The sequence below is a fragment of the Cucurbita moschata genome, unplaced genomic scaffold (assembly GCF_002738365.1).
Source record: "Cucurbita moschata cultivar Rifu unplaced genomic scaffold, Cmos_1.0 Cmo_Scf00063, whole genome shotgun sequence".
NCBI classification, from domain to species: domain Eukaryota; kingdom Viridiplantae; phylum Streptophyta; class Magnoliopsida; order Cucurbitales; family Cucurbitaceae; genus Cucurbita; species Cucurbita moschata.
Genome location: NW_019268579.1, coordinates 953,801 through 965,605, shown reverse-complemented (window position 1 = coordinate 965,605; position 11,805 = coordinate 953,801). Strand labels below are relative to the sequence as shown.

At 41.7% G+C, this 11,805-nt stretch overlaps 2 protein-coding genes across 6 annotated transcripts; both read left to right on the top strand.

The window, feature by feature from the left end:
* The first annotated feature begins 2,660 nt into the window (after positions 1 to 2,660).
* On the top strand, positions 2,661 to 5,599 carry LOC111437343 (VAN3-binding protein-like). Its single transcript, XM_023075257.1, has 6 exons — positions 2,661 to 3,313; positions 3,402 to 3,524; positions 4,151 to 4,583; positions 4,669 to 4,893; positions 4,983 to 5,090; positions 5,175 to 5,599. Exons 1-6 carry the CDS (start codon positions 2,975 to 2,977, stop codon positions 5,381 to 5,383), a joined length of 1,437 nt encoding a protein of 478 aa, XP_022931025.1. The 5' UTR covers positions 2,661 to 2,974; the 3' UTR covers positions 5,384 to 5,599.
* A 1,841-nt stretch (positions 5,600 to 7,440) lies between these two features.
* Positions 7,441 to 11,165, top strand: LOC111437338. 5 transcript variants are annotated; one of them, XM_023075247.1, is made up of 10 exons: positions 7,448 to 7,752; positions 7,821 to 8,055; positions 8,140 to 8,289; positions 8,366 to 8,524; positions 8,595 to 8,756; positions 8,837 to 8,935; positions 9,042 to 9,302; positions 9,380 to 9,696; positions 9,782 to 10,639; positions 10,716 to 11,165. In XM_023075247.1, the coding sequence occupies exons 2-10, from the start codon at positions 7,821 to 7,823 to the stop codon at positions 11,076 to 11,078; spliced, it is 2,604 nt and encodes an 867-aa protein (XP_022931015.1). In that variant the 5' UTR covers positions 7,448 to 7,752; the 3' UTR covers positions 11,079 to 11,165. The 5 variants fall into 5 exon arrangements, with proteins under 5 accessions (XP_022931014.1, XP_022931012.1, XP_022931015.1 ...); XM_023075246.1 differs by having other exon boundaries at positions 7,441 to 8,055; positions 10,728 to 11,165; XM_023075244.1 differs by having other exon boundaries at positions 7,447 to 8,055.
* The last annotated feature ends 640 nt before the right edge of the window (positions 11,166 to 11,805 follow it).

Genomic DNA, 11,805 nt, shown 5'->3' with positions numbered 1-11,805 from the left:
TTTTTTTTTTTTTTTTTTTTTTTTTTTTTTTTTAAATTTTGTTCAAGAGTCACAAATCCAACCAAGTAAAAGAATTTGGTCAAGAGCTTCCTGATCTAAAAACAACATACATGTATATTTAATTCATCCTCTTTTCCTTCTTGAGATTTTGTGTTCTTGGGTCCTGCTTCATAATCATCTTCTTTCAAGCATTCTTTCCCGAGTCATTTGCTTTGATTTCTACTTTTCAATATCACTTTTGAAATTTTTTGAAAACTACTTTTCTAGTTTCTTTATTTGAATCAAGATTCTAACAACTTTTTCAAGATGTAGACTACCAAAAAGGAAGATTTTGATAAACAAACGTACTGTTAAAGAAAACAGAACACTATGATCAAAATCATCATTAGACGGCCCTAAAATGTGATGTTGCCTCCTTGCAGTTAACTCTTAATCTTTCTCTCATTTATCTCTACGAATTACTTGGCACTTCAAATCACAGCTTAATCATTCATGTCCTTGAAGATCAAATAGCCCTGCCACAATCCACTTGTTTCTGGAACCAAAGAAGATGCCCCAGCTCTTCTTCCAGCCGAGGACCACATGGTAGCTTTTTGTGTGTTTTCTTTACTTCTTTAACCACACCACTACACTCTTGAATCAACACCATTTGTAATGGAATTTTCCTTGCTTGGCATGCTTCGGCATACAAGCCTTCATATTTCTTCTTGGGATCCTCGCAGTGAATGAATTATCTCTTGCACTCATCCACTGTAAGAAAAAGGCTGCTGTATATACCACGCCCTTCCACCTATTTCTGGTTTCATTCAGCGATTGGAATCTCAGAATGTTTCTCTTAATTCCGATAATATGGACAGAGTTGCAGAACTCACTTTGGCTTCTTTTGCAGACTCCCTCTTTCTCACTCCACAGAGGCGTCATCACCGTTCAAACAACTGCTCATTTTCAAACAACTCTGGTCGTCATCACCATTGCTGGCCATAAGATTCTAGATTTAAAGTTAGAGCTTTGAAAGTGAAACGTAGGATTGGCTGTACAGTGCCCCTTTTCCAACCGCAATAGTAGAACCATAACTTCATTTCTGTTGTCACAACGGCTGCTTCAGTAATTGCTGGTTCTTACTGTTTGAAAGATTCGAAGATATTGGCTTGTTGTTGCAAACTTTCTTAACCCAAAACTACCATTTGATTCTGTGGGGTAAACAGCTTCAAGAACAGCAATCTTTAAATGGAATATACGTATCAGAAATAGTCACAAACAACATATGACATGACTAAGCAAGTTCTGGTATACACTTGTATGAAACCATGAAATGATAGCACGGCTTCAGAGCTTATGGCTTCCTTTTTCCAGGAAGGAAATTTGGTTACAGGAAAAACGTCAGGAAATGAATGGCAGAGTTGGTTCCAAGTTGCGTACGCAAAGTACCAACGAATGATTAATTCCCACTTAAAAAGCCAATAAGAGGACAAAAAGAATGTTTGAGAAACTTAATTGATTACAAGCCTTGATCGGAAGGAAAAGAAGGAAATTCTTTCTCGGGATTTTCGCAGCTGAATTATGGACAGTCATGTTCTATATAGAGCAGTCTAGGCAGTCATAGCCTCCCAGCGAAGCCAATTAGATGAAAACAAATAAATAGATGACAAAGTGAAAATGTCAAATAACACAAAAGAGCAACAAAACAATGCAATAGGAAGAAATGTGTTGATGAGCATAGAGAAAATGAGGCAAAAGGAATAAAGGTGTTCCCTTTTTGTTCAAAAGTAAAGAAATGAGAAAGAAAAACTGTGCCCATTTGCCATATCTCTCACTCTTCTTTCATCTGTGCTTGATCTGTTTGGGGCCATAAAATAATGAAACACAGATGATGAAGATGGTACAAGCAGGCACGCGCAGAGTAGCATAAGTCACTCTCCACTCTCCATTTGCAACAGCTTTGTCATTCAAAGGCTGAAGAATAGTGGGAGCCTTTGGATCAGCCACATTTTTGTCTTAACCTGAAAACATGTCGGGTTAGGACATTGGCAAGACCTATGACAATGTAGGGAAAATGCAATGGGATCAGTTGCTCAAGTCACTAACACTAGCAGAGGTTGATGATGTATGGGCCCATTTCAGAGAAGTAGGCCAAAGTTGTAGCAGAGGAGGTGATGGGATGTGTTTGTATTCAACTGGGCTCCTTCCTTTCCTCCCACTATTCCTTCACCCCTTCATTCAATTCAAACATCGGAAGAAAAAAGCCAATCAGAAAGAAAACAACAGAATTTCACTCATTTTACTTGAGAAATCCAGTTTGATGGGTCAACTTGATCATCATCTCAACATTATTCCTGTTCTTTCTTTCTTTCAAAAGGATTCACAGTGTGATTAGATTGCCAAAGTGTTGTGTTTAGTTCTTTTAAGCTTCACTTTATTCCATTTAAAGAACACTTTCCATCTCTTTTGTGTATCTTTACTACATTATTAATCAGTAATTAGTATGATTGGCAATGAAAGGAAGGTATGGAAGGAATGGGAGTGTGTATCATAGTATAGCATAGAGGGGGAGCCACTCCACTTTTTGACTTGCCAAAGACTCTTAGGGATGCGTGCATTTGGCCTTTCACTTTTTCTTTTTCTAAAGGAACAAGGCAGGCTGATGAACTCCTCCACCCTCACCAATACTCCCTCTCTTAATCCCTCAATTCTTCTTGTTTCTTTTTTGGGCGTTAAATTGCCTCTGCTATATCTTTTCCTTTGAGGCACATGCAAAATTTGACTAAGGTGTGGTCCACATGCGTTCACTGTTTCACCATACACACACCGATTAAAGGTCTGTGAATAAAAGGGTTGAGGGGAAGGCAAAGCATAAAACCCAAACCCAAACCCAACACCGCTCTCTCTTCATCAAACTCTCTGTTCCTCATTCAACGCCCAAAAAACACAAACAAAACCCCTCTTCAGCTTCACCATTGCAACCACTACTAGTTTAATGGACGATTCTTACTCCCTGAAACCCTGTAGAACTCACTTACCAGAAAGCCCAAGAGCGCCGATGGAGTTCCTCTCTCGCTCATGGAGTGCCTCAGCCCTCGAAGTCTCCAAGGCTCTGGCACCCCCTCCTCCTTCAATGCCTATGCCCATGCCTATGCATTTACCTTCAAAATCCGCCAGTGGGTCTTCCTGTACTACGTCGTCTATTCCCGAAGACGTCTCCGGCGAGTTGGAGGAGTTCCCTATTCATCATGGGAACGGAAACCACTTCTCTTTTTCTTCTACCGCCACGTCTCAGCTGGTGCTTGATCGCATAATGTCACAATCCGTCAGAGAGGTCACAAAATTTGAATCACAATCCGCCAGTGGGCTTGGGTTTAAGAAGTTTGTTGATTAGAATTTTGGGTTTGTTTTGTTTTTGGCAGGAGGTGTCGCCGTTGACGTCCGGGAGGCTTTCACACAGCAGTGGGCCTTTGAACGGCGGGTCTTTGACGGAAACAGACAGCCCGCCGGTGTCGCCTTCGGAGGAATTCGACGACGTCGTTAAGGTAACAAAGAAATCTCTCTTAAATTTCGAATTTAGGAGACAACTACTCTGTTTCCTCTGTTACTAGCAGCCTTCTGTTTCACAGTCTGTCTGCAGTGTGTTCTAAGGCAAGTCGGCTGCAGCTTTTTTCGTCTTCTTTTAAGTTGCATTTATTTTCCTTTTCTCGAGAAAATAGTTTAAAATAAGTTGCAATTTTTAATTTTTAATTTCTAGTGGTAAAATCATAGTGTGAACTTCCATAAACTCGTGTAATTTTACTTTATTTTTGGTGTTATACTTCAAAATTTTGCTTTTAATTCCCACCTTTTTGTAAAAATAGATGAATTTAACAACTAAATAAAATATTCAAAGAAGAAAAATTGGAAATTTGGAAAAAGTTAGCCGCGTTTTTTAACTCGTTAAATAATTTAAATTGCATGATCTTTGTAAAGAACGTTAAGAAAGAAATATTTTTAAAATATAAAAGCATATTTGGTTGGATTGTTCCTTCCTAAAGTTACCTGCGACGGTTAATAAAAGCAGCTCAGCCATGGATCTATTAATGGTTGCATAAATAATGGCTTTCAGCTTCACAGTAAACACTACATTCATTCTCATTCATTATCTTCGACCTTCCTCTATTTGCAGTTCTTTCGAGCAAATCACAGCATTCAGCCCTTTTTCACTAACGGCCGTGCAAGTGCCGGAAATGTCGGTGGAACAGCCGGCGGAGCATCGAAGACGGTGGGCAGGTGGCTGAAGGACAGAAAAGAGAAGAAAAAAGAAGAGAACAGAGCCCACAATGCCCAACTCCACGCCGCTGTTTCGGTTGCTGCAGTGGCAGCTGCGGTGGCCGCTATTGCAGCTTTCCAAGCTGCTTCTTCCTCGTCAAAGAAGAACGAGCAGTCGGCTAAGACGGATATGGCGGTGGCCTCGGCCGCTACCTTGGTCGCTGCTCAGTGTGTGGAGGCGGCGGAGGCAATGGGGGCCGAAAGAGACCACCTTGCTTCGGTCATTAGCTCTGCTGTCAACGTTAGATCTCATGATGATATCTCTACTCTTACCGCTGCGGCAGCCACAGGTAGGGCATTAATGAAGTGTTAATGGAAAGAAGGGAATTTATTGAAAATGAATCCTAATACTTTATCTTTGTTTTTTTTTTGTAGCTCTACGGGGAGCAGCAACACTCAAGGCAAGAGCACTAAAGGAAGTATGGAATATATCATCTGTGTTACCAGTGGACAAAGGAGCAGCAACGAAAGGCAACATGCAGCACACAAACGGCGGTCATAACCAAGAGGCAGAGCCTCACCAACCTGAGAACTTCCACTTCGCTCACACCCAAGATCTGCTTGCAAGAGGCACCGAGCTTCTCAAGCGCACGCGCCAAGGTGTTCTTTCGGAGCTGATTTTGTGAACACTTACTTCCCATATGGAAATAACACATGGGTGTAATGGGTTTGAGTTGGTAATGATGCAGGGGATCTTCACTGGAAAATAGTGTGTGTTTACATTCACCGCAGTGGGCAGGTGATGCTGAAGATGAAGAGCAAACACGTTGCAGGAACACTGACCAAAAAGAAGAAGAGTAAGTGATGAGTGAATATTGATTGTAACAACTCGGGAATTAGAATATTGATGGTTGTTGTGGTTGTTGTTGTTGGGAGTGCAGACGTGGTGGTGGGCGTATGCAAGGACGTGGCAGCATGGCCAGGACGACACTTGTTCGAGGGCGGAGAGAAGCGGCGTTACTTTGGGTTGAAGACAGAAATGCGAGGCATAGTTGAGTTCGAGTGCAGGAGCCAGAGAGAGTACGATCAGTGGACACAAGGTGTTGCAAGGCTCCTTTCCATGGTAGCTGATTCAAAGAGCAGATATTAGATCGATGAAAGTGGTTGGTTTGAGTAGTGTACACAGGAGGGAGGGAGGTAGGGAGATGTGAATCAGTTGTGGCAGCAAATCCCAATAAAAACCATTGTTTTTTTGGTTTCAACGATCATTAACTCATCAATTGTGGCAGTATCTACTTGCAAATTCACACATTACTCATCAATTCAAACAAAATCCATGCCTCTTTCAACCAATTGTTTAGTTCAATAATTGAGTTGCATTTCTCCGTAAGGCCCACATTTTGGGCCCACGACAAAGAAAAAAAAAAAATATATATATATATAAAATAAATAAATAAATAAACCCATCCGCCACCTGCCTGCTCTTTTCCTTCTTTTTTTGTTTCACGTTTCTCCCTTCAGCCACGGCCCCGCAACCGATTGCTTCCACACCGTTCCGCCCCTTCTCATATTAGACAACATCTGCCCAACACCACATCGCCGCCTCGCCACCGCAAGGGAACGACATCGTCGTTGCCAAAACCGACTTCAAGAGGGTTAGACGTAGCAAAGGTTCAACGCCTGCGAAGGAGGAAGGCTCGATTCGAGGGGAATCGGATCGTCGTTGGTTAGGAAACGCAAAGAACGTAGCTTCTCAGGTAAGGGACTCGCCTGTTGAAAATAAATGTTTTGTTTTTTTGAAAATGGGTTGAATGGAATCGTCTATGGGCTAGGTGCTGGGTAACCCGTTGCCGGGAACAATCTGATCTTTGTGTGTAATGTTATGCAACCTGGTTGACATGTATCTTGATTGCTATGTATTCTGATTGTCCTATGTTCTGATTGGCGTATGTTCTAATTGGCGTATGTTTTGATTGTCGTATGTTCTGATTGCGGCATATTCTGATGGTTGCGTAATCAAATGGTTGTGTATTCGGATCGTAGGGTAATATGGTTAGGTTGGGCAGTCTGACGATATGTGTCTATTGCCGACATAATGGGCTTGTAGGTAGACATGAGTAAGGGTTGTGGTAATAGTTACTCGCTGTGTGTTTCGGGTAACTAGCCACCACTAGTCACATTTGGGGGTGGTTACAAAAAAAAGACTATCCAGTAATGGTTACACGCTGTGTGTATTGGGTAACCAGCTGTTGATAGTCAATGGGAGGAAATAAGGAGGTGAGGTCCTCGTGGAAATAGTTACACGCTGTGTGTATCGGGTAACCAGTCGTTGATAGTCAATGGGAGGAAATAAGGAGGTGAGGTCCTCGTAATAATGGTTACATGCTGTGTGTTTCGGGTAACCAAATAGGAGTATCCTCTTTAAGGATTGAAAGTGGTGGTCACCTGCTGCGTGTTTTGGCTAATCGCCTTATGACGATTCATATCTTGACCCCCAATAGGGAAGTTCCTTACGGAGTATTTTTATACTCACCCTATTTTTTTTAAAAATGATTTTTCAGGCGAAGCTGTGGCACGGAGGTGACGAGTAGGATGCCAAAGTCAGTCATGAGGCGATTCAAGAATATTTATGTTTTTTGCCTGTAGTCTCATTTTGGTGGGAGAGCTCTTTTGTAATAATTTAAACTATGATGTGGACGCCTAGTTTGTGGGAGCTAGGCGGCCAACATCAGCCTTTCTTTGATTTAAATTTCCTCCTTGTTTTAAATAGTGTTAGGCGGCATTATTTTGCTAAATTTTAAAGGAGTACCCCGCACATGATTTGTAATAAAATTCTGCATGCTTTTCATCCTTTTTCCAAATAAATTGCATTATCTTTCATAATGACCTTGACCGCTACCGTCAGGATAAGTCGGGTCGTTACATACCCTGTTAACTATGTTCTTTTCTTTTTGCTGGCGGATATTAAAAATGTATATCTGGTTTGTGATAAGCTAATCAAGCTAGTTGATGCAGCAATTCAAATCAACTCAGACACTTATATGCAGTAGTTCTTATTATATTCCTGTTTTGAAGAGAATTATACGCCTCCTAACAACACCAGATAAAGCAAAAGACAGAGAAAAGAAAAGAAAAGAAAAGAAAAAGAAATGCTTGTGGTTGAAGAAGAGAATATTTTTGGTAGCTTAAAGGAAGATTATACACACATTTGATATGTGTTTTGGAAGAGAGATGAGATGCCATATTTTATATATAAAGGACACCATATTTGTGGAGAAGGTGTGCATAAGTTCAGTATTAAGGAGGAGAGTATGAACGAGAAGCACGAAGCAACGTTACGAGATTTTCTTTACATAAACACGAAGAGAACGGAATGGGAGAAAGTAATTAAGAAGTATGAGAAACACCCAGAAGCTCAAGGGTTGAAGCTGACCCGAAATGGCGACACCGCGCTGCATTTGGCTGTTCTTGACAATCGGGAAGAAATGGTGCAAAAGCTTGTGAACCGCATAAAAGACAGTAAGCGCGATGAACTTCTTGAGACTACAAATGACAGGAAAGAAAATCCTCTCCACCTTGCTGCGCAGATGGGGAGCGCCACAATGTGCTACGCCATTGCTTCAGCCCATCACAAGTTGGTAGAAAAGAGAAACAAAATCGACGAAACACCTCTGTACTTGGCGGCTGCGTCTGGCAACAGGGACGCCTTTTTTTGCCTTTACCATTTTTGCAGAGACCTCGACTCTGGAATCACCGCCAACTGTAGATTGTCGAGCAATGGAGACACCGTGCTACATTCAGCCCTCCGAAACGATCACTTTGGTGAGCTTTTTTACTACATTATTCTCCACTCACTTTCAGCTTGGTTGAGTTTGATTTTGAGAAGATTCAGAAGTTGAGCCACAGATTTGGCATTTCATATACTTCACCTGCACAATGAGGCCATGCACTGGGTGACCAAGGATGGCGTGACGCCTCTCCATGTTCTAGCGAGTAAGCCAACAGCCTTCAAAAGTGGAAGCCAAATCAGGGGATGGCGGAACATCGCGTATTACTGTGAGTGTCCCACCAAAACTTCCATCTCAAACTCCCTTTAATCTCCCCTTACTAAAACTTGATTCTTGGAAGGAAGGCACACATGTGGATCAACTAAACCCTCAACCAATAGACTCCCTTATCAGAGACTGGATCGACCGTATGTCCAACCCAAACACTTCTACTCCCTGTTTTCCGGCTAACTACGAGACATGCATCGACTTCTTCACATGGGTGTGGGATGGATTTTTAAAAGGTTCATACCAACCAAATAAACCTTCCTAATTTCATACCCCAATTCTTTCATTCTTATGCAAACATTGCAGGCAGCGGTTTGAAACGAATATGCCACGATTTCAAAAATGATGAATCGAAGAAGGATACAGATGATGCGGGGAGAAATATTATGGTGGAAGGTGGTGAAAGTTCGGAGGCTGCTGAACCCCACCAACGTCTGGATACTCAACTTCTTAAAGCTCATGGATTGGGTATATAGCCATAAGCAATGAGGTGCTAGGTCCCTTAGTTTTATAAACTATAACAAAATACTCATTCTTGTTCATGGCAGCGAAGGAGGCCTCAATTACAAATGTCCCCCGAAACTACAATACCTGCATCCACTTTTTTCAAATTGTTTTCTCGGCCATCTTGATCAGTCTTGGGTGGGGTACGTGCTATGCATTACTGTTTTCTCAATACTCCAGCAGTGAACTAATTTAAGGGTGTGCTGAAATGAATGCTGACGAGTTCTTGAATTAACTAACTAATTCAAGGATCTGCTGAATTCAAAAAGATACGGAGGCAGAAAGAGAAACACACTTGGTCAGTTCAAGTGATGGAGAAGCTTCTTGAATATGCTGCACCCGATGAATATGACTGCAACGGAGGAATTCCCATGGATTCAACTTCTCAAACACCCGACCAAGCTGGTGTTACGCTTCCTTACTCCTTCCAAGATGATGACGTCCTGTTCAGTGTTCACATTGAGAGTAAACCAACAGAAGCAGAGAAGCCAAAGCCAAAGGATTTCCAAGGTTTACTATTTCTTTACTTATATATGTAGCTATTTTGGTTGATTAATTAAATAGTTGGTTTGCGATTATATGAACACCACCAGAGACACCAATGTTATTAGCAGCAAAGAATGGAGTGATTGAGATTGTGAAGGGAATGTTCTGTCGTTTTCCGTTGTCCATCTATGATGCTGGGAAAGATAAGAAGAACGTGGTGCTGTTGGCTGCCGAGTATGGACAGCCGGACGTGTACAGATTTTTACTCAGCCCCAAAGTTTACAAAGAAAACCTGTTTCGAGCCGTGGATGATAATGGGAACAGTGCGCTGCATCTGGCAGCCGCCGCCTCAAAGTCCATGATTTGGCGCATCACCGGAGCTGCGCTGCAGATGCAATGGGAAATTAAGTGGTATAAGGTAATATTATTAATTGTTAGCCAATATATTGTACAGTCTTGGAGAGGTAGATTTGATGAAAAGCAATTGAAAATGTTGTGGGCAGTTCGTTGAGGAGTCTGTGCCGCTCTACTTCTTTGCCCACTATAACAAGGAAGGAAAGAATGCGACCGCAATCTTCCATGAAACCCACATGGATCTGGTGCAAAAAAGCGGAGACTGGCTGATTAAGACCTCCAAGTCCTGCTCTGTGGTGGGTGCCCTGATTGTAACCGTAGCATTTACTTCCGTTGCCAGCATCCCAGGTGGGTTTAACCCCCGCGACGGCTCCCCATTCCTTCAAGATCGGGAAGCCTTTTTTACGTTCGCCCTTTTTTCCCTCATCGCCCTCTGCCTCTCTTCAACCTCAGTCACCATCTTTCTTGCCATCCTCACCCATCGCTTTGACGCCAATGACTTCAGAACAAACTTGCCTTGGAAACTCTTCATCGGCTTTTCCTCGCTTTTCGGTTCCATCATCTCCATGTTGATTTCCTTTTGTGCGGGCCACTACTTTCTGATGCATCGACACATTCCACATCACGCTGCTTTGCTCTACACCATTGTTCTTGTCCCCGTCGCATTAATCTTCATTATATCCAAGCTTCCTCTCTACATAGATGTGGTGCAGGCTATTTTCAAAATAGTGCCCAAAAGGAGCGCCCATGTCGTCCTATCTGATCCGCTACCGCTCCACACTCCTTCCGTTAAACCTTTCCGAAAAGGAAAATTTGAGGTAACGTCGACCGCTATGGAGGATTCTGACGCCTTTTCACCTTCAACCCCATTGTCGATCCTCGCGCCCACCGCCCAAGGTTCGTATCCTCTCCTCTTCTTCCTTCCTGGCTGCGCCGCCGAATACGACTACTCCCATTTCCTCCAGCGTATAGCTTCACAAGGGTTGGTTATAGTTTGCCCACTACAGGTACGTTGTTTATGATGAGTATGATTTGATTTTGGATTATTATCCTATCTTGTACGTTGAACTAAATGATGGGTAGATGAGAGCGAAGGCAACAAGGAGTGAAGCCAACGAAACATCACAATTTAAAACTTGGGACGCGGCAGACCGAGAAATGGTGGAGGAAAGGCTATCAGGAGTGGTGGCAGAGTTGAAAGGAGGGAAAACAAAATCATGGTCGTTAGCTTTAGGCTACGACCGCCCTTGGAATCCACTTTCAGGGGTGATTGGGTTGGAGCCTGTGCCCGGGACCAAATTCCGCATCCGAGAGTCTGAGATTCAGACCTACCTGGACCACCAACCCTCCAACATATCCGGAGGCCCAGTTGTTGAAAGTCAACTTGTAGTTTCCAAGTTATGCGGAACTGTAAAACAGTTGGTTTCCGAGGAGTCTTCTTCTTGATTCCTTCTGAGACTTGGTTTTTAAAACATGAAATGAAAGATTATGTATTTTGGTTTCAATAAATTTGGTATCTATAACGGCTTAAGATATACAAAGTTTGCAATCCTTAATAGCTTAAGATATATATATGTCCACAAAGTTTGCAATCTTTAACAGCTTAAGATATATATATGTCCACAAAGTTTGCAATCCTTAATAGCTTAAGATATATATATGTCCACAAAGTTTGCAATCCTTAATAGCTTAAGATATATATATGTCCACAAAGTTTGCAATCCTTAATAGCTTAAGATATATATATGTCCATAAAGTTTGCAATCCTTAATAGCTTAAGATATATATATGTCCACAAAGTTTGCAATCTTTAACAGCTTAAGATATATATATGTCCACAAAGTTTGCAATCCTTAATAGCTTAAGATATATATATGTCCACAAAGTTTGCAATCTTTAACAGCTTAAGATATATATATGTCCACAAAGTTTGCAATCCTTAATAGCTTAAGATATATATATGTCCACAAAGTTTGCAATCTTTAACAGCTTCCCGATGAAGGAAGTAAAGTAAAGTAAAGTAAAGTAGAGTAAATCCTATTTTGGAGTTTCTTAAATTATCAACCAACTAAAGTACAACACTTTTATCACAAACCTCACCTCCTCTAAAATCCTATAATTAATCATTAATCATTAATCATTAATCATTAATCATTAATCATTAATCATTAAT

Bases quoted from the DNA above. Each gene is read 5' to 3' on its own strand.
- LOC111437343 (XM_023075257.1), top strand. From the start codon at position 2,975: ATGGACGATTCTTACTCCCTGAAACCCTGTAGAACTCACTTACCAGAA. The intron at 3,525-4,150 runs GTAACAAAGAAA...CTCTATTTGCAG, and splicing joins AATTCGACGACGTCGTTAAG to TTCTTTCGAGCAAATCACAG. The intron at 5,091-5,174 runs GTAAGTGATGAG...TTGGGAGTGCAG, and splicing joins ACTGACCAAAAAGAAGAAGA to ACGTGGTGGTGGGCGTATGC.
- LOC111437338 (XM_023075244.1), top strand. From the start codon at position 7,470: ATGCCATATTTTATATATAAAGGACACCATATTTGTGGAGAAGGTGTG. The intron at 8,056-8,139 runs GTGAGCTTTTTT...GTTGAGCCACAG, and splicing joins CCTCCGAAACGATCACTTTG to ATTTGGCATTTCATATACTT. The intron at 9,697-9,781 runs GTAATATTATTA...TGTTGTGGGCAG, and splicing joins GGGAAATTAAGTGGTATAAG to TTCGTTGAGGAGTCTGTGCC.